The following is a 20,465-nucleotide window of genomic DNA, read 5'->3' on the forward strand; positions in this document are numbered from 1 at the left end:
TTATTCCAGCTTTCCACAATAATACATAGAAATATCCATGTTTGACTAGGTAACTTTCCAACAGATTAACACATTCCACTCAACTCAATGAAAACATTGTGAGTCAACCTGCTTTCCTCCCTTTAAATATGAGAACAAAACTAACACAGTGATCACATTTGATTCATACATGTTCTGTATCTCGGTTATATATACATCTGATGGATCTAGATATCTATGTTATATTTCTAGACACTTAGGAATAGGGGAAGCACCATTACACTTATAAGCCCTTCTCTAAGCCAGAAACTGCTTAAAACCAAAAAAGTATTTTAAATCAAAGTGAATTCCTCCAATAAAAAAGGAACAACAAACAGAACCTCAGCAAGTCTCTCAGTGGGTGAGAACTGACAGTGTTGGTTTCTTAAGCTCCTTTTGGAGGTCATAGCTGGGCTACTTTTGGGCTCAGAGTTTAAACACTATACATTGTCCAGCCCTGCATGATGGATTGTTTGATGTATTGCTTCAGGAAGCAATTTTCCAGTGCCTAGTTTATTTTTTAGAATGTCCATATTAATAGTCTGTGATAAGCATTTAAAGTTATTTCCATTGAGGTACATATCAGAACACCTATTAGCAACAAAAGGTCTCTTTACTCTTCAGCTGCCACTGCAAAATGATACTGAGCATCTGAAGTGTTTGTCCTCCACAGAGAGACAGCAGGCATATATTTCTCAATATTTGCATTATGCCTGTCTATATTTCTTATAGTCTTTTAATGGCTTGTTTTCAAAGCTGCACAAAAGATTCACTTTCCAACCCTAATGCCTCATCTTGCTATCCTGAGAGTGCATTCACTGGGGGCATAAACATGTTTGACTCTTTGTGCAAGGCCCAAACTTTCACCAGTTCAAATCCAGGTAAACCAACCCCTGCTTATGACCAAAATATAAAAAAATAAGTAAACAAATAAACCCCCCCCAAATACCAGGACAATATTTTCATTGATTCAGTTTTACAATATCAATTTACATATTGGGCAACTTTAAATGGTATTAAATAATAGATAGTGATATTTAAGATACATTATCTACACATTTGAAGGAATGAGGTTAAATATGATCAAGGCAAAATAAAGAATGATTATCAGCTCTGATTTTATTACCCAGATTAAATGCCAGAGTCTTTACTTAATCATTTCCTGTGTGTTACCAAGAAGTTTATCTTCCAACTTTTTTAATGAGTAAGGTGAACCATAATGAGGAAATCAAGGATTTGAAATTTAAACTTTGATCTTAATTATATAGAAAAGAGATGGTAATCACTTTTTCAGGCAATTACCATGCAGCTCTCTAATATATAGTTACACTGTGTGTATTACATCAGAAGGAAACTGAGTGTGAAACATTATCAGTGGTTTAAGAGAACAAATGGAAGAAAGTGTTTTAATCTATTTAAAATTTTATGGGCTACTCATCACAGTTCTAGAAAGAAAAAGAGTGCCAGACAACATAACTGGTTTCTACATGAGATCTGTTAGACAGCCCAGCTATCCAGATGGACATAAATTTTACCACAGCAATACAATAACCTACTATTTGAATACTGCAGCTTGCTTTGCAGCTGCTAATGGATGAATGTTCATGCAATCTTTATGCTGATGGTTACAGCAAAATCAGGTCCTGGTCCTTAAGCTGAGTTTAAGGATGTCTACATGGAACTGTACTCAGTTCACACCCAGGTTTCACACCAGGAGCAGATTCCTTTGGTACAAGCTTCCTTCTAGGATTCAGCCTTAACACTCAGGCATCTGGGGACCATGTGCTGGAAGTTCAAACATACCTGCAGACATCCCTGCATGAACACTTAAACCTTTTCATAGTCATGCACCTTTGAAATAGCTACTAGCTTTCAGTGATTTGAAAAAAAAAACAACCCCGAGTAACAGATCACATCAAACATCCTCCCCATAATAAAATCACTCATCATCTTCCTCCCTCTTTTCTCTTTTTCCTCTTAAAAGTGCAGTGTTACTGAGATGGGAAAGCAAACACCTCTTCTCTGCTAATACTCCACTTTTCTGCTCTTATACCTTCTGGATTTCTATTTCTAAGTGCATGTTCCCTGGATCAAGATGTTTCACATAATCTCCTTTCCAAAAAATGGACATACAATTAAACCAACATTCTTACCAAGGACATTGATAAACACTCATTTTCAAAGGTTTTTCTCTCAATAGCTGGAATATAATGATAATGATACCATGGCTGAGAATGGAAGAAGGAAAGCAGGGGCAGCTGAACAGTGCAAAAGACAGCACTTGTTATCAGCCCCCAGCTCTCATCTAACACTGGTGGCAGTAGGAACAGGGTGTTTCTCCATCAGCCCCAACAGTACCACTCTGGGACTCAGGAAAGTCAAATATCTGGGAAATTATATCATCTACACAACTAATCAATGTTCCCTATAAAAGCTACATGCTCTCTTTGGACCTAAATACTTTTCTCTTTTTTTCTGAAAGTAGTACTTCTGATCATGAAATAAACTTTAGGATGTCAATTTGGAGCTGTGTAGGTCAAGAAATTACCCCCTACACACCACAGATATCCAACAGTTCTTTCTCAGGAGCTAGACAGAATTTATTAGGCTCAAATAATCATCCCACAAGGGAACCTCCCATAACTTCAGTGACAGTTTGCAGTTTTATATTTCATTTGGGGACCTCTTTAATAGAAAAAGGGATTGCTGGCAACCTTAGCTTTAAGTCTGTAAAAAGCTGCTGAAGAAATACAGCTTAATGTAACTTCTTTTTCTTCTAGGGAAAAGGAGGACACAAAACATGCTACAGTGCATGAGCCAGGACAGATTTAAAATTTTCAGTTTCATGCTTTCACTAGTGTACAGGGTTTTCTAAAAATAACCCCTGCTAAAGGTAACCTTGAGAATTCAATATTGCAAAGAATCAGACCGAAAAGACACAAAGTCTCTGTACAATAAATGTGGATAGAACAATTTGTATTCATAAATTGACGACTTTCTTTTTTACCTCACATGCCTATCATAAAAAACCCCAAAACAATTATAAAATATAACCATACATCATGACTTGGCCACAGTATTTGCTCACTGGGTACCAACAACTTTGTTAAGTTTAAATTCAGAGCCTGACTCAATACTCACTTCTTTCAACTCTTGATATCGAAAAACAATTCAAAATAATATTTTCTTTAGCTTGTGATTTCCTGGCCTTGGACTTGTCAGGTTTCTGATCCTTCCCTTCTGTCTTCTCCAGGTTCTACATGAGTTTATAACCCCATATTTTCCCACAGCTGTATATGGCAGATTATGCATTTTTCTGGGATACTTGAAAAGGGAAGCGTTGCACTGCTTACACCTTCGTCTTTCCCTGCTCTCAGAAACAGGAACAAGCACAAGTCCCTGCAGCGCTGCTGGGGTCAACTCACAGAGTCAGTTTGCCTTTGGCACTCGTATAAGAGCTGCTTAAAATATAATCATGCCTCCAAGATCATGCTGCAAAGATGAAATAAAATTCATGTGTCCTGTTTCTCCACAAGGGAAGAAAAATCTGTTCATGAGCCAATTAAAGGAGAGAGCTTCCACAACTGCAGATAATTACAACTGAAAATTCTGAGTTCTAAAACACAAACTGGGCTTAGAAATAAGCAGGTTTGTGCCTTTCTGTCCTGTTATCTGATCTGAGCAGGGGAATTTGGGATCATTCAGCAGCTCAGGTCTGTAAACACCTCACATCCAACAATGAGGATTTGTGCTGTCGCTGAGGGGAGATCTGCTCCAGGTGACACAGCTCAGTAACGTGGCATTTTCATCAACTTAGCAGCACACATCTACATTTTACTGAAATTCACATCAATTTTTTCCAGCTGGGACTGGAAGGAGCTCTGTAGGTCCAGGAAAGCTCTCTCCACCCATGCTGAGTTTAGGTGGAGACAGGAGTGACGCCCTGAGCTGGCCACACTTTCCCAGGTAGGCTCCAGGCACTCTCATGACTCTGTTCTTTTCCTCTGCTACACATGTACACACACATAACTTAAAGGCTGACTCTCCCTGCAAGAACACACACTCCATCTCCTTTTAAAGGAACAGCATGGGTTTCCAGGGAATACCATTCTCTTCCCATACAGCTTTTCTACAAAAATTCACAGACTTTGGATCATGCCTATCATGCCTTCAACCACTGAAGATCAAAACTAACTTTTATTTCATTCTGGAGTTCCTAAAAGCAGTTTTGCTTTATGCATCTCAACTGAGCCCCTTCTGGAAGGTCTACTCATTTCTCTCAGGGATAAAATAGAGCACATGCTCTGAGGGAGATGCTCTGTGGGCAGGATCAGTAAGAGTCCAGGAATCACTGCAGGACTTCCCAAAGCTGCACCATCAGAAACACCAGTGCCTCCCAAACATGAAAGCACAGCAAAGCACAGTCAGGTTTGACTAGCACAAAAAACCCCAGGCATCTCTACCAGACAGCACCTGTCACAAAATCTTCCCAAGAACAAGCTTTTTGATTTCTCAACTCAAATTCATGAGATAATTTTTCCTACAAAAGGTAAAAACCAAAGAAACAAAAAAAAAAAAAAAACACCACAAAAAAAAACCCAACAAACCCCTAATTTCAGATCTAAATATTTTCTACAAAACACTTTTTTATTATTTTGAGTGATTCCAAGCAGATACTTACATTATTAATAGAAGGGCATACTGGTTTCGATCCGTGAAATCTTTTGGCAGTGACAACTGTAAAGGGAATTCTTTTAAGAAAAGAGCAAAACATTAAAGGCTGGTAGTTACACAGATGAAAAACAGTAACATTGAAACAAAACTTTTGGCTTGCTAAAATAACATTTTGCCAGATTTACCGTAATCCTCAATGTGAAGCATTTTGATTTCAGTCTTGTAATTCTTTTTCTTAAGAGCAACTTCTTTCAACACAGGGTTATTTTCCAAAATATAAAACTCTAGAAAACAGAAAGAAAAACCATGTTGAAAGGCATGGAGAATCATCACACCAGAGATACACCAAGATTCAAAATAATTTTACAAAAAGGAAAAATGTGCAATGATCTTGCAAATTAATCTTGCAATTATTCTTGTAAATTAATTCCTTCTGTAAATACTTTTTTTATAATGCAGCTACTTTTCAATTCAAAAAGATGCACATCCAGTTCATTTTTTCTGGCTTTGGAGGGCTTTGTTTTCATTATGCAGAACCAAGGAAATTCCTGATGACCAACATGAACATCAGCATCTTTGACAAATCCTAAGAGCAGCTGCAACAGCACAAGGCTGCTCTGCTGGGCAACATCCAAAGCCTCATGCAGGCATCTTCTTCCTCAATATTACCTATTCCAATGCAATATTTAGCCAGCACAGCTAAATGTGGTCACTGTATGCCCTTATTTGTCTTCTGCACTCCAGCCAAGAGCAAGATCATCAGCTTGGTTTAAAGCTGCAGACTAATTTGTTGCAACCCTTTTACACATGAAAGAATGGCTAATTTGTTGTGCTTTTTGTTGGCTTTTTTTTTTTTTTAATTCAAATTACCGATCTTGCTTCCAAAATTTAGATTTTTTAAATTAAATAATAAACTCTTCACTTAGGGCCAAAACAGATAATCTGAGGAGAATGCTTGTTCTGGGCAGTCAACCAAAATGGTATAATTATAGTCTGAGGATAGAATAATTGAAATAATCCTTAATCATTCCTTTATGAATTGAAGAGGATAATCTCATCTTGCACTGAAACACTAATGGTAAATTATCTCTCTTATTATTTGGCTTTTTGTTGTTACAACAAACAATGTCTCTCTATCCTGACTTGCTTTATTTTACTCTAAGGTGCTGCACATAAATCTCAATTTCAGTAATTCACACTCCATAGTACTTTAGATGCAGGTAATAAAGAGCAAAAGCCTGGCTACACAGAAATGAGGAGCTCCACAGAAGTCTAAAACACATTTATTTGAGCAATAGCTCCCCTTTACTGAGGTGGATAAAACTCCCTGCTGTGGGTGAGCTGTGGAACTGGGCTTTGCAAACAAAAACAATGGCATTACAAAAAAAAGGGAAAAAAGAAAAAAAAAACCCAAAAACTAAAGTGCAGATATTAATTAACACTTCATAGCATGGCACTGTTAATTAGGATGGTACTTCAACATGCAAGATTAGCTCCACTGAACAGTGACTGGCCCAGAACAAAGGGGATGCACACAGGTTCAGTTCAGGATTCCTGGATTCTGGGAAAAATCCTGAGGATAATCCAGTTATTGAAATGAGGATTTGTAAGAGTTGGTTTAGTGCTTTTGAGTGAAAATTTTTCCCTCATTCCTGGAATCCACACTTCCGTGCTAGTGGAGTCACAGTGGAGCTGCAGGTGGCAGAGTTGTTACCTCTGCTTCACCACCAGGAAAATTCAACTGCGAAGGACAGTCTTCCACTAAAAAGCACCTCAGCAGCCAAGAAACAGTAAATATTGGCATCAATATGCAAGAAAATAATGAGTAAACCTTGACAAATAGAGGTATAGAGTACCCTCCTAAAAAGCCTTTATTATTGGATTTGTCTTCATTGAAAATGTCAGTGGAGTTGTTCTGGTTTGAGAAATAGAAGAGAAGGACTAAACACCAAATGGAGGTCAGCTCTTATGATCAATCATCCTAGGATTGCACCTGACGTCAACATAATTGGATTGCAACTTTAAAAACACCTCTAAAAACACAGAAGGTGTGCTGCAATGGCAGCCTGATCTACATAGGAAGTGACAGGGATGAAGACCAACCTGCCATCTAATTTACTCAAGTGTAAACAGAAGATGAGTCACATGCATTTAAACCAAAAGATATCTAAAAATCTGAAAAAGTTTTAGGATTCACTGCTTTCCTTACCATTTGCTGATGTGGATGTTGCTTAAAAGGTAATTAGTAGCACTTTATATGAATTAGTTTTCATGTACTTGCATGACATTTTCATTTGCTTTGTCTCCCTTCTCCCACACTCCCCAATGAAATTAGTGATGATAAGAAAACTTATTTCATAAGGTATACTCACTTTCAGTATTACTTGTCCTGTGCACACTTACAACTGGAACACCTGGTCCTGTTTTGAGGAGAGAAGAAAAACAGAGGAAGGGTGAGGTAGTTCAGTGACAAAGAATGGGAGCACTAGTTACCACACAAGACAGGATCCTGGAAGCTCCAGACACACAATTCCCTTCAAGCACAGCAGAAACTCCACTGGTACCTCTTGGAAATGACACAGGCTGGGCTACAGCTCCATCAAAGTGTGAAACAGAGACTGCCTTCTGCCTGCTCAGCAGCCCAGACCCTGCACCCAGAAAGAGCATTCCTTTTTTTTCTTTAATAATCTCCACGTTTTGGTTTTAAGTCATGACTAAAAAAAAATATGGATGCACTTAATGGCACTGTTTAAAATATAGCAGCTTGACAGGTTGACTGGGAAATTAATTAATGATAATATCCACTTATTTAATCTATGGAAAAACTATAGATGTGTTGAAAAATATATTCATATTATTATCTTTTTAAGAAGCTCCCTTGCTATGCCAACTCTACAAAACCAACAGCATCACAGTTAAATCTAGGTGTGATGTAGTCTAATCCTATTTCACGTACTTTATTTTCACTGCACCACTAAGAAACTAAAAACAAGGAATAATTCTTCATGCCAACAGCTACAAGGTGGCATGTGAAACTGGCATGACCAAGCATTCAGCATACTCAGAAGTGGGTCAGTCTGCTGTCCCTGCTCTGAAGATCCCCACCAGTGCAAACCTGCAAAGAAAATCTTTTGTTCTCATCCCCAACATGGAATTTACACATCAGAAGCTCTGTGTTACTTCAGTGCTTAAATTACCAGCATTCAGTCACTATTGGGTGATGAAGAACAATACAGAAAAGCTGAAGTCCCTGAGGACCCCATGGCAGATGAAGGCATGGACCCTTTGAAATGAGGAGTTACAACTCTCTTTTTGAGAAAAAAAACAAAAAAAACAAAAACCAATTCCCTTTGAGAGTGAAGAGACAGAGCTTAATTTATGTGTTTTGAGAGGTTGTCTCTCTCAATTAATTATGGCATGAGCCTAGGGAAATGTAAATACCTGAAATAAATAGCATGATGACATTCACAGCCTTCACTGAAGATTTTTATCAGTTTCATTCTCTCCCTCAAGGGGGACGATTGACAAAAATCTTACAGGTAGATGGTTGACAAATCACAGCTTTCTGCCATACCTCTCTAAGAAAATAATTTCATAAGATGTCTCTTTTGCTTTGGTTTGTTTTTATTTCCAGCTCTTTTTACTTCTGAATTTGTCATTTTGCTTTCAATTCTTATTTGAGAAAGACCATTTCTGAGTAGGGAAGCACCAGCATTTTCCAACCTATCTCTATTTGTCATACTAAAAGATGGAAGGATGATGACATTTTGAAAAAAGGGAGATTGCAGTAGATTAAAATGCTGATCAGAGGAAAAAAAGAGACAAATTTGTGTCAGAGGCATTGTGTTACAGTGCATCAGAACAAAGCACAACACTTGGATTTCCCATTGACCTCCTATCAGAACCTCAAACCCACAGCCTATTTCCAGCTGTATAAAAGGGGAGAAACAACCACTCCCTTTCTAAACTGTCTTATTTGAGTGGAGAGAAAAATATCTTGCTAGTGTTTGTGAAGTGCCAAAGGAAAAACCCCCAAGCAGTGTGGAAAGTAAGTGCAAAGGATGTGCTTGCCAAAACTGAGAGGCTCAGGATTCAGTCCTCCACCTACCAGGCAAGAAATAACTCCTCACTCAGGAGAGTCTCTGGAGATGGATACAGCAGGTAAAATGAGAGATCTCCTGGCTGAGGGAAACTAAGAAGGAAAAACAATCCTAATAAAGGTGCTTGTGGGTGAACAGGAGGTTGAAGAATTGCAACTTATAAAGACAGAACCAGTCCAGAGTCCCCAAGGGTTTTTCTGGGCAAATTGCTTTTGTCACAATTGGGTGGAGGCTTTTTGCTGTGGGAAAATGAGTGTGAATGCACACAGCAGACGTGCCATTTGTCTCCTCAAAGCAGTTTGCTCAAACTCCCACAAGCAGAAGAGTTTTGATGCCACTTCTATGGTGACCTTGCCACCAGTGTTGACATTGCCAAATGTCCAACCCAGGGCCCTGGCACTCCACAGGGGCCACATTCTGCTGTACCTGCCAAGCTCTGAGGAAACACAGCAGAAGACCCTGAAAAACTCCCAGCCAGCATTAACTCTACATTAATATTAGAGGCAGAATAAATTAATGACTGTGATTTAGCATCCCTGCCCAACATCTACTGCAACTCAGTGGAGTGTAGGTTTAATCCTGGGAGGATGATCTACAGCCTTCCCAGCTCAACCAGAGAACTGCCAAAGTCACTGAAAGTCGAGCTTGTGAGTAATCACATGCACAACCTCCTACTGGCATCCACATTTTTATACCAAAGAAGCACATTAAAAATTACAGGCTGAATATATTTTGCTAAAATAGTAACAAGATGCTTTTGGACCCCAGCACATTGCTGATTCAGGGCAAAAAACTCTTCCCAATTTACCAACCCTCTCTCCTGCAAGAATCTGAGATCTACCCCAAAGGGATTATGTCAAGCACAAGGGAAAACTCTGCTTAAAGCATGAGGAGCTCATTACTCAGAGAAGGACCTCAAGATTAGCTCCATCATTTCTGCTGCAGATTTAACCATTTATAAATCACACAGTTTGTTCATTCTTCTTCTAATGAGCTGTACTATAGGTGCATTTCCACAAAAAAAAAAACAACCCAAAACAACAAAACTGAAAACAAACCCCTTATTTTAGCCAATATATATTCATAGTTTCCTTGTTTGGATACATTCAACGCTCAAGTCAGCAGGTATTTTATTTTTGTGTGGGGAAAAAATAGTAAAGTTGTAAAAGAAATAGAGAAAAAGCATGAATGTAAAATGAGCTATTTATATGTATTTCAGATGAATTGTCATCTGCTCTTTGCACTTTGATTCTAGCTATTAAAAAAATGCTGGGGGATAGTGTCTGTAAAATTTTTCAAGTTTCAAGGACAACAGGTCTAACTATGTACTTTATTATGCATTGGCTCATGCTTTTCTGAACCTTTTTTATCATTTATATATCAGTGCTAATTTCCTATGTATAGGTTATAACTTTCTCTGTGTGGAATGGTTTTAATTTTTTTTGTTTATACAGAAATTCTGAAGCCAGCTGGTGCCATGTAGTGCTACTGGAATGCAGACAACAGTAAAACACTGTGAGTTATTTATTACAACTGCACTGATAAAGAGGATCTGTCCCTGGGGATTAAACCACAGCTGTTTTTTGGTAGATACACCCATACACATAATTATGATGGTGTACAGATACACTGCACATACATGCGTACAAACACTGCTAGAGAACACAGGCTCCCATTTTTTAACTAGATATAGTCCCACTAGACCAATCCCAATATATAAAATAATAAACTCTTACAAGCCACAGTACCATCACCAAAATCCTGAATTTTTTGGTGAAGGATTTCTATTTAGGGTCAATGTAAGCTGATGTCCTTTATTTGGACAGCGGGGTCAGGATTGGAGCAGCTTTCTGACATCACTCATAATTTAGCAGAACATCTTTAATTTAATCATTTCACAGAACATCTTTACTTGCAGTCTTAGAATGAGCTCTGTACAGAACTTTGAGTAATCCACTGCTGACCTCAATGTTAGAGTCCAGCCTAATGCCCTTCCCAAGGAATACATTAATTCAGAAGCCAGCAGCATTGCACCCTGTGCATTTGCTCACCTTTACAGTGCAGGAGAAAATGCCTGTTCATGGGGCTGAACTTGGCACTGAAGTAGGTGCACTGCTCCTTCTGGAAGTCACACGAGAGACACTGACGGTTCAGTGACCCCACTGTTGATACACTGGGGGAAGAAAATGATCAGAAGCATTTTACATTGGAATAAAATACAACAAAATAACCTTGGCTATGTAGACAGGATACAAAAGCTGCCCAAGGCACCACTGGCACTGCAATAACTCACAGCATTTGTAGGAAATCATAAAAACCTCTAGCCTCAGGTTTAAGCATTGAAAATAAGGTGATTTTCCCCCTTTAAATAACATGATTAAAACCTATAAATATTTTTATTTAGTAAAACACAGTCATATTAAATGCTTGTATTTAGGTTTAAATTTTAGATGATTATAAAGGAAGATAGTGAAGATCTATGGTAAGAACATTTTTTGTTAGAAACTTTTCTATTTTTTAGAAAATGGGAATTTTAGTTTTGAAAAGCTGTGGCAGTTTCTTTGTTACAGCTCAATCATACTAATTTTTACACAATGTAAATGATTACCCAAGCACATAGCACTTATGGCTTGGGATGAAGAAGCTGATAACATAGCCCCATGTAGCTCTTACCTGTGCAGCTGTCTTCCTCTTGGGGACTCTTCAGTGCTTAAGAAATAACTGTGTCCAAAAGAGAAAAAAAGTTAAAATTCAGTTAGGTTAACTGTTTGATTTGGGCAGTGTTTAGAGAAGTGAGAAACACCATAAGTAATATTTTTAAAAATTAAAATTTCACAAATATCCATGAAGATAAAATACTTATATACAAACCCAGGTTCCAAGATTAAATTTAAATCCAATACACAGATTAGTTATTTCAGAAGCTATACAATTTCCTGTTAAAACCGTGATGAAAACAGGATTTCATGATTTTAATTCCTGTGATGCCCAGGAGCTCCAGTAGCAACCAGGACACCTCTCTGCATACTAAAAACACAGAAGAGAAAGTTTCTGCTTCACTCCAAGAGTTTGCAATATAAACCCAAATAGCAGATAAAGGTCACAATGAAATTATGTCATATATTACAATAAGTCTTATGAGACCTGAGAGCCCTTTTGAGTTGTAAACCAACTTTTTCTTCTATCTGCTTTGCATAGGTGGAAAGAGACTTTGTAAGAACCCCAAGACAAGCCCTTGGTGTTTCCCTGATGAGATCCCCACAAAGGTTCTGCTTGACAGGCAGAAGGAGGCCAAGGCAGTCCCTCAAGTGGCTGAGACAGCCCGTGTGACAACTTTCACCTCTCTGCAGCCTGACTGCATCCAGACCTCATTTCTACCCCTGGGCCTTGCAGAAGCACCAGGAAATTCTCTACGGATATATTTTAAAAACCCATAGAAAGACTTGCAAAAAAAAGGTTTTCTCCAGTACCAGAGGAAAAGATGAGACTTCTTGCAGCCTCAAAAAAGTTCTTGTTGAAATATCATTTATTTTAAAGCAAATGAGAAGTAAATATGCTTGTGCATTTTTTGCCATGGACAGATAGAAGTGAAAATTAAACGAGATCCACTGAAGTCAGGTGAAGCCTTCAGACATTTTGTGTTAGTTCTAAACTCCTCCCCAAAAGCATCAAATATGCATTTTATCCACTCTCTCACTAAGATGAGCTGTGGAAAGAGTTCTCTGTGGGTGAGAATCAGAAGCTCTGATAATCTCTACAAATAATTTGAATTTATGAAGTTGGATCAGATCCCCAAAACTCTGAGACCTCATGCAGTAAAGGTGTGATGTTTTATCAAGTACTAAAAATTTATTATGACTTCTTATCTGGATTCCAGGAAAGAAATTACCAAAATGCTATTACTGCTGCACTGTGTGTTGATTCCTTCTATTCTGAAAAATATGGAGTCAAGTGATATTACACTGTGATTCTCTCCCTCTGCATAAAAAAGCATTTAGGAAAAGAATGGCAGATCAATTGTCTTAAAACTGCACCTTATGTACTCAGGTGTGTCAAAGTTATGGTAATGTTCTGAAATTAAAGAAATATTGCTGTTTAATTTTGAGTTTAATGGATTCAACTTTAATACTTGAATATTTTTATTAAAAAAGGGAACAGTACTTACATCTTTTGAGTATTTTCATCATATGCCAGGATTTTGATAACTTCCCAGTTTCCTGATGTCAGGTGCCTCACACTGATTTGTTCACTTTTAGTCTGTTGAGAGATGGGAAAACATTAACTTTCACCTTGCTACATTCTTCTTTGCCTGGCAGGATTGCCTGCACATATCATTACTGATTACAGCTTTTTAAACTTTAATATGCAACATAACATCTTTAAACCACAAACCTAATAAACTTTTTGACAGACCTGAACTTCACTTATCCTTTCCCTCCTGTCTCTAAGCCTTTTAAAGTCATTAAAATAATCTTGGTTTTCAGCACAATTTTTCTTTCAGCTGCTCCCATGTCAATAAGTAATAGAAGCCAGGAAGCAATGCAAGTAAAAACAACCCTTTTGCTGGAAGTTGCAGCAAACTCTTCATCAGACACAAGTTAAAATAAAAAAAAACCTAAGTGAGAAGCTTATCTGAGTGCAAAAGGTAAAATCATGGCTCAGGCTATTGAAGATTAAAACTTAAACTTTCACAGTTTGGACATACTTTTTGGGGATCTTTCTACATTAGGGTTATTATGCTTGGCATGGATATACATATTCTTAGTTTTCAAATTAAAGACAAAATTTATAAAGAAAAGAGATATCTCAGAGGTGATACTCAGAGGTTACAAGGCCTACAAAAAGTCATAAAAGCAAAAAGGTTGGCCTTTTTTTTAATCCATGTACTTCTGACCCGTGCCCTGAGGAGGCATCAACAGCAGCAATAACTAAAAAGAAGCAAATGCACAAAGATAGCCTATGGGACACGTTGGGAGCTGGCAAGGCAGAACCAAGCCCCTTGGAACTGATTTGTTTCCTAACAGATTCACGAGGAAAGAATGATAGAAACTCTATGACAAGCCTTGCAAGTACCAAATGAAATCAGGAGATTGTGCTAGGTGCTGTACATCTGTTTATGATGAGGGCTCCCTGTTCAGGAAGATTCTGATATTCAGTGTTGCCTCCAGGAATTATTAAAATACATATTAGTGATTTATTGTAAGTGACTATTTCTTCTTTAGAGAGAGAGAAGCTGCAACTACTGAAATAGATATTTAAATATTAAGATCGCAGAATCTAACAAGAAAGAGCAATAAAAAGCGTAGCCAAGCGTTAATAAACATGGCTATTTTTCAAGGTTACAGCCATAATACATAATTTATGAAGCTTGAAGAAAGTTATCCCCTTGATCCATTAAAGTTACTTTATAATTCTTATTTTGTGGTTGAAAAAAAAGAGATTTTCTAGAGTTGCAAAGCTCCATGAAAGAAATGTCTAGATACATAAGACATGATTCAATCCCATTTTGAGATTAGTTTCTTTTCAATATTTCATAAGTTACTAAAAGCATTTGAAAACAATAAACCACATATCCAGCCCTCTCCATTCATACAGTAAATAATCTATGACAAGACAGTAACCTTTCAGACAGTAACTCCTCCCTGAATAAAGATTTAATTAGATGTCTCTGCTAACGTGCTTTGTGTCATTGACACATGCTTTTCTGAAGTGCAGTCAAAGACATGCAGCCTGAAAAACATCACAATTTGTTGTAAGATTGAGAAATCAGCCTCGGTGATTAAATCAAAGCAAGCCATTAAAATTTCCTTCTTTATCCCTGCAAGTCCACATTGGCTCTGTTTTAACTTTCCTGCACATGAAAGCTGATTTCTGTCACTGGGCTGATATCCCCACTGAGGGGCACCAGAGCAGGAATGAGAATCCCAGTGCCAGATTCCAGAGTTACCCTTTTGCACCCCAGAAATGCTGTGAACATCTGGGCACTGGTGATCTGCTGACTGCTTTAAATTCTGCAGGGCACCTGCTGTGCTGCTGTGGCTCTCACAAGGTGTGACAAACATCTAATGTGACAAAGGGCTTTATGTGCAACGCTTAATATACTTTTTATGCCTCTATGTTTGCTTTAGAAATAATGGGCAATCAGATTAATGCAGTGTGTAAAACACATCATATAAACATGTTTCCTGCCCTTTACTGCTCTGTATCAGCCCCATTACCACGCAGAATGTTGCTTACTGATGAATAATGGCTGATATCACATGGGATATCACATTTCCTTTTTCTCAGGAGCAGCTACATGCTTAAAGCCAAATTTGTCATTGGTGATGCCATTTAGATTTGTTTATTCATGTTGATGGCAGGCAAAATAGAAGTATTTTCTAGTTTTGGAGCTGTGCAGTACTCAGGGCTTTAATTCTGCCTAAAAGGAACAGAATACTAAATTCTGAAACATAAGCTTGACTTTAAACATTATTCTGCTGGAATTAAAGGTGTTTAAAAGTAGGCATGTATTATCTTACTGAATAGGAGTGGGCTCGATCTTTGCTTAAACATTTTCCTGAATTAGAATCAAGTTTCCTGGACTTTTCAGTAGCAAGAAATGTCAGAGCCTACAAGGTTAAGGCAAACTTGATCGTATCTGCAACATCCTTGGGAATGTTGCAAGTGAACTTTCAGATCCAGATCACTATTATTTCATGTATTTTAAAGCTACTTATTCAAACTGTGAAAGATACCAAAATAAGGCTTGACTGATGTGCTGGTTTTGCATTGGAGCCACCCACAGAAATGATTTTTTCTGTGAGGAGCTGCTGAGAGCTTCCTCTGTGCCTAGCAAAACTAGTTGTTTGCTAGCTTTGAGAATAAGCATGCTAACAAGACAATTAAAAACCAGATTCACCTCTGTGAGATTCACAATTTAAAACAAACAAACGCTGGGAATTCTCTCATTTCCTTCCAGCCTGGAAACAGGTAACAAGGCCAGCCCTGCTTTCTTTCAGTTACTGTTAATAATGTTTTGAGCTTGATTTGCCTTCCTCCTAATCCTATCTCACAGCAGGAAATGAGGAAGTATATTCTAGTGGGTGCACTGGCATTTGGCCAGTGCTAAACCCACCACAACTGACTAAATGGTTTTGCTCAGGTGTGAATTTTTACGTGATTATTATATTAATAATATACACCTTTACCAGTCTGTCATCTGAGTTACTGTTTCCTTTAGGAAATAGAATTTGACATGGCTGTGATCCCTTTTATCTTCACTGACTCTTTCTTGATATATTTACTCTGGTGAATGAGTACCTTTGTTCTTGTTTCTTCAGGTTAAACTGTCATTAGAGTTCTTTTGTTCTTGTTCTGTCTGCAGTGCACTGTGAAAATATTTCAGACTTAATAATGTTCATACCAGAACACTGTCATGAAGGCAGATAACAAGAGCTGCCTGGCACAAATCTGCTATTTTGATGTTTGGGTACCTTGGTAATCCCTTCTATGTCATATGGCTCTGCTAAAGCACCTGGATTAATGCTCTGATGATTTAAATAGATGCCTTGGAGTGTTCCGTTCCAGGGCATAATTTCCTTTATTAGTTCATCACAACTTCATACTGGTGACCTTCAAAGTCACACTGCAAATTTATCTTCTTTCAGATTCTTCTTTGGAAAAAGTAATGACCCTGGGAAATGGAAGCCACTGAAAAATGTTGCAAAGGGTAATAAAAGAGCTCTAACTTTCACAAAAGTTTTAAGTTTGGGTATTGCCTCCCTTTACTGTTCTGTAAGAGCAGATTCTAAATAGGCGTTTAAAATTATTTGTTATTTAAAAGAATGCATGTATAGTGTATTTAGAGAAGGTAAAATTAGTTTTTATTCTGGAAGAAGTTATAAATACATTCCACTGTGCTGACAGGCAAGCTGGACAGGACAAATGACCATGACACAAGTGTTCTGATTAAACTGAATTTCAGTTAAAAGTCCTAGACAAGCAGTAGGATATCATAAACAGCCTGACCAGAGCCTTACCTGCACAATGAACATGGCTATGTGGTGGAACTCACCACGGCCACCCTGCTTCACTGGCACTGTCATGAAGAATTTACTGCCATCCTTGGAGAAAACAGGTTCCTCGTTCTGTAAGTGTAACATTGTGTTAGTCTGGCACACCTCTCGTTACATTTCTTAACAAAAGATCAGCCTCAATTTTTTTGTCTACTTGGTTTTGCTGTGCTCAGAAGTCAGTTGGAGAAGACATTCTTAGGTTTTAAGTATATTCTGTTAAGTTTAACAAAAACGTGGTGGCTAAAGCTGAATATGGTTCAGGCAATGTGCAATTCTGTCCTAAAGGGTGTTTAGAATATTACAGCCCTTGCAGAACTCTCCCTCACAATAACCTCTGGTAGTTACCTCCGGTAATCTCATTCCTAATACAGAGAGACTTTCCAGGACAGTGTCCCTTACAGACATACAAATAAAGACAGAGATAACTCCTACTGCTGAGGAGGAGAAGAAAAGTTTCAATGGTTTGGACTCACTGAGTACATGTTTAACACCCACTGATTTTGATAAAGTTGTGTGGAAAAAATAAGCACATTGAATTGATATTCTGAATCAGGGTTTTACCACAAACTGTAGCCTGATGTGATACCATCTCTCCCTGTCTAGCTTTGCCCAGAAGTATGAAAGGAAATGGCTTGCTATAAAAGCATTGGGGTTTTTTTGTTAAAATGATTTCTCATTTGCACATTGCAAAATGAAGCCTGAAATGTAGTTTAAATGGAATGTGTTTCATCCAGTTATTGGACAGTTCTTCTGAAGCTATGAAAGTGGAATAATTGGCTGACATATTAGTTAAACATATTGTTCTGGGTATGAATTTAGAAATACTTTACTTTCTCATTCCAGTTATAGCCCATATGACCTCTAATCTTTGAACTCCTGCTTTAATTTGGCGAGATCATTTTTAAATCAGAAACAAATCACAGTAAGTAGGACATGCCTGGAATGAGATTCATCTGGTCTGTCTTCCACCACCCCAGACTTGGGTAGTTAATCAGCTGTTCATCTAAATGCTTACTGAACTGAATCCAGACAGGCCAGAAACTGAAGGGAATATTGCCTCCAAAACCCTCAGAGGTGTCTCAGGATTTTATTAGCTTATAAAATAACACACAGTTAAATAAAAATGACAATGAAGCAATTATGCATTATACACCCAGAAACAGCATTTCTACTGTACCTGTTTAGGGAGCCACAGGTCTGACTGCATTTCATATTTCTAAAAGAAAAAAAAAAAGAAAAAATTGGTTTTATGGAATAGCTAGAGATAAAAAATATTTCCCATATTCAGCAAAAGGTCTCTAGGTATTTAATGGGGTTTTTTTCTACTGTGTTACAATCTTCTCATCTCTTTGCTGGCACTTGCATTGAAACAAATGATAATTTAATTACAAAGTCAGCTGCTTTATTCAGATTTTTGGTAGAACATCACAGGGGAAACTAAGAATCCCATTTCAGTCCTTTCTGATTAGCTATCAAGAAGCTTTTCATAGGCAGTTCTATTTGTTTTTTACCTCTAGGCATCATCAGACAACTGGATATTTTAGTCCTTCATCAACACTGGGCAAACAGCCAGAATCAAATTCAAATTGTGAGACCTTTTCAAATCACAATCCTGTGCCTTAATGGCTTGTAGTGTGGCATTAGTGATGAGAAAAAAAATAAAAAACAAATTATTTTTTTTATTGTTCATATTCATGTTTCACATGATGTCATTTGAAAAAAAAAAAGCCCAAACCAACAAAACAACCAAATATCATACACACATTATTAAAAAAAAATATAATACACATTAACTGTTGCAAATTGTGATAGTCACAGGGAAGTAATGAAAATTTAGTAGCTATAGAAGAATCTGTACATATATGGCCTGAAAAATGAAAATCTGTAGCTATTGCAGCAGTTGGTTTTATACATTTCTTTTTGAAACTGAGGACATGTGCAACATCCTAGAGAGAAAATAGGTTTACAGCTGAAATCAAATGGTGTGATACAATGTTAAATTCTCACAATATTTAGCCTTTCCTCATCCATTGATGATTTCAAGAGCATCACCTTATCCCAGAGGGTGCAATATAGGAACCCTCCAGGAGGAGCCAGGCCTGGGCTGTGCTCACAACAGTGAGAGTGCATCACTATCCTTCCTCAGCCCCCTAAAAATGTCCTTTGCTGCACTGTGAGCATTCTGGAGTGGGACTTCTCAGTCTGTGTCTCTTACATTATGTCCTGGATTACAGCTCCCTGGGTACCCACTTCCCACAAATCCAATTGACCTTGGAGCACATAAATGTTTCCCTCTCAGAAGCAGCTGCAGTGGTTCAGGACCAACTTTCTTAATAAAAAGACAGAAGGCTCACAGGAACCAAATCTCAATGGTCACAATCTTAATCCATACTTTGGGGATTCATTCACAGTTTCTGAGTGAGGAAAAACACCCTGTAGTAGTCAGCAGAAGAAGAAGATGAGCTTGGAAATAATCTCTGACACTTCAATATGACTGACTTCAGCAGCAGACACTGATGGGAGCCTTTTGACTCAGAGGCCAACATTAATCACTCATAACCATTTGAACTGCCAAATCATACCCTCTGCTTTGGAGCATCTGTTGGTACAGATAGCAGCATGTACAGAAAATATTTATACTTTTAGCTGGTTCTGGGAAGAGATTGTGACTCAGAATGGGAAAGCAGCCAAATGCATTCAAGATGCAAGATTGACTGAGAAAATGGGGAGATGTAATGCAGGAGTGTCAGAAGTCAAAGTCTGGGTCCAGGGGTGGAATGTGCCTGGATTCAAAGAGAAAAATGTATTTCAGTTTGGCTTACATTCAAAAATGAAATATCCTTGTTGCCTTTCAAATTTTTTTTTAAAGTTATTTAATTCTGTGATCAAATTTGAAGGAGTTATAAGAATTTTACACTTTTTCCTTAAGTGTATGGAAGCTGTGAGAGATAGAAAGATCTAAAACTCTGCAGGGGGAGAGAGGAGAAAGCAGTCAGCTGAAAATATCTGTCAGAGGACAAGCTTGTCACTGCTCTAGCTATATCCCAAGTACATGATGTTCAGCAACTGCAGCTTCCAATGAAGCTAATGAATGAACAAAGCTTAGTAATTCTGAAAATGTCACTCAAAGTTGCTAACTGCATGAACTCATTTCACCACATTTGGAATTTTCTCACATCCATTTCCTCCCTGTTGACTAATTATATTCAGCTTGCAACTACTGCATCTGCAAACTGATTTCCAAATATCTTTTTCTGAATATGAAAACAAAATACAGAAGAAACCTTGAAAAGAGACCTTGGGGGAAAAAAAACAAAACAAAACAAAACACAAAAACTAAACAACTTACCCTGGTACAAGCTCCAGTTGTGGTTTCACAAACTGTAAGGATGGAGATATTCTGAGCTCTGTTTAACCATCTCACCACAGCCTTGGTGTTGCTTATCCATTTCACCATGGTGATATAATATTCCCTAAGCAAAACATTTGAGAACACAATGTTCAGATCATTGGTATTTCAGATTAGACTTCAGGAAAAAAACCCCCATATATACAGTTCATTTTAATGCTGAATTTGTACTGCCTGACTAAAGGATGGAGAAAATAACCCCAAATG

At 37.8% G+C, this 20,465-nt stretch overlaps 1 protein-coding gene across 2 annotated transcripts in view; it reads right to left on the minus strand.

The window, feature by feature from the left end:
- The window catches only part of DPP10 (dipeptidyl peptidase like 10), a 245,701-nt gene that overhangs the window by 12,933 nt on the left and 212,303 nt on the right, over window positions 1–20,465 (minus strand). For both annotated transcript variants that reach the window (XM_059475956.1, XM_059475955.1), the window contains 9 exons: window positions 20,199–20,322; window positions 18,027–18,065; window positions 16,814–16,921; window positions 12,958–13,049; window positions 11,466–11,513; window positions 10,844–10,965; window positions 7,065–7,112; window positions 4,878–4,976; window positions 4,700–4,769 (listed from right to left, as the gene is read on the minus strand). In XM_059475956.1, coding sequence (XP_059331939.1) covers window positions 4,700–4,769; window positions 4,878–4,976; window positions 7,065–7,112; window positions 10,844–10,965; window positions 11,466–11,513; window positions 12,958–13,049; window positions 16,814–16,921; window positions 18,027–18,065; window positions 20,199–20,322 — 750 coding nt within the window. The remainder of the gene's footprint in view (window positions 1–4,699; window positions 4,770–4,877; window positions 4,977–7,064; window positions 7,113–10,843; window positions 10,966–11,465; window positions 11,514–12,957; window positions 13,050–16,813; window positions 16,922–18,026; window positions 18,066–20,198; window positions 20,323–20,465) is intronic.

The sequence above is a fragment of the Ammospiza nelsoni genome, chromosome 7 (assembly GCF_027579445.1).
Source record: "Ammospiza nelsoni isolate bAmmNel1 chromosome 7, bAmmNel1.pri, whole genome shotgun sequence".
NCBI classification, from domain to species: domain Eukaryota; kingdom Metazoa; phylum Chordata; class Aves; order Passeriformes; family Passerellidae; genus Ammospiza; species Ammospiza nelsoni.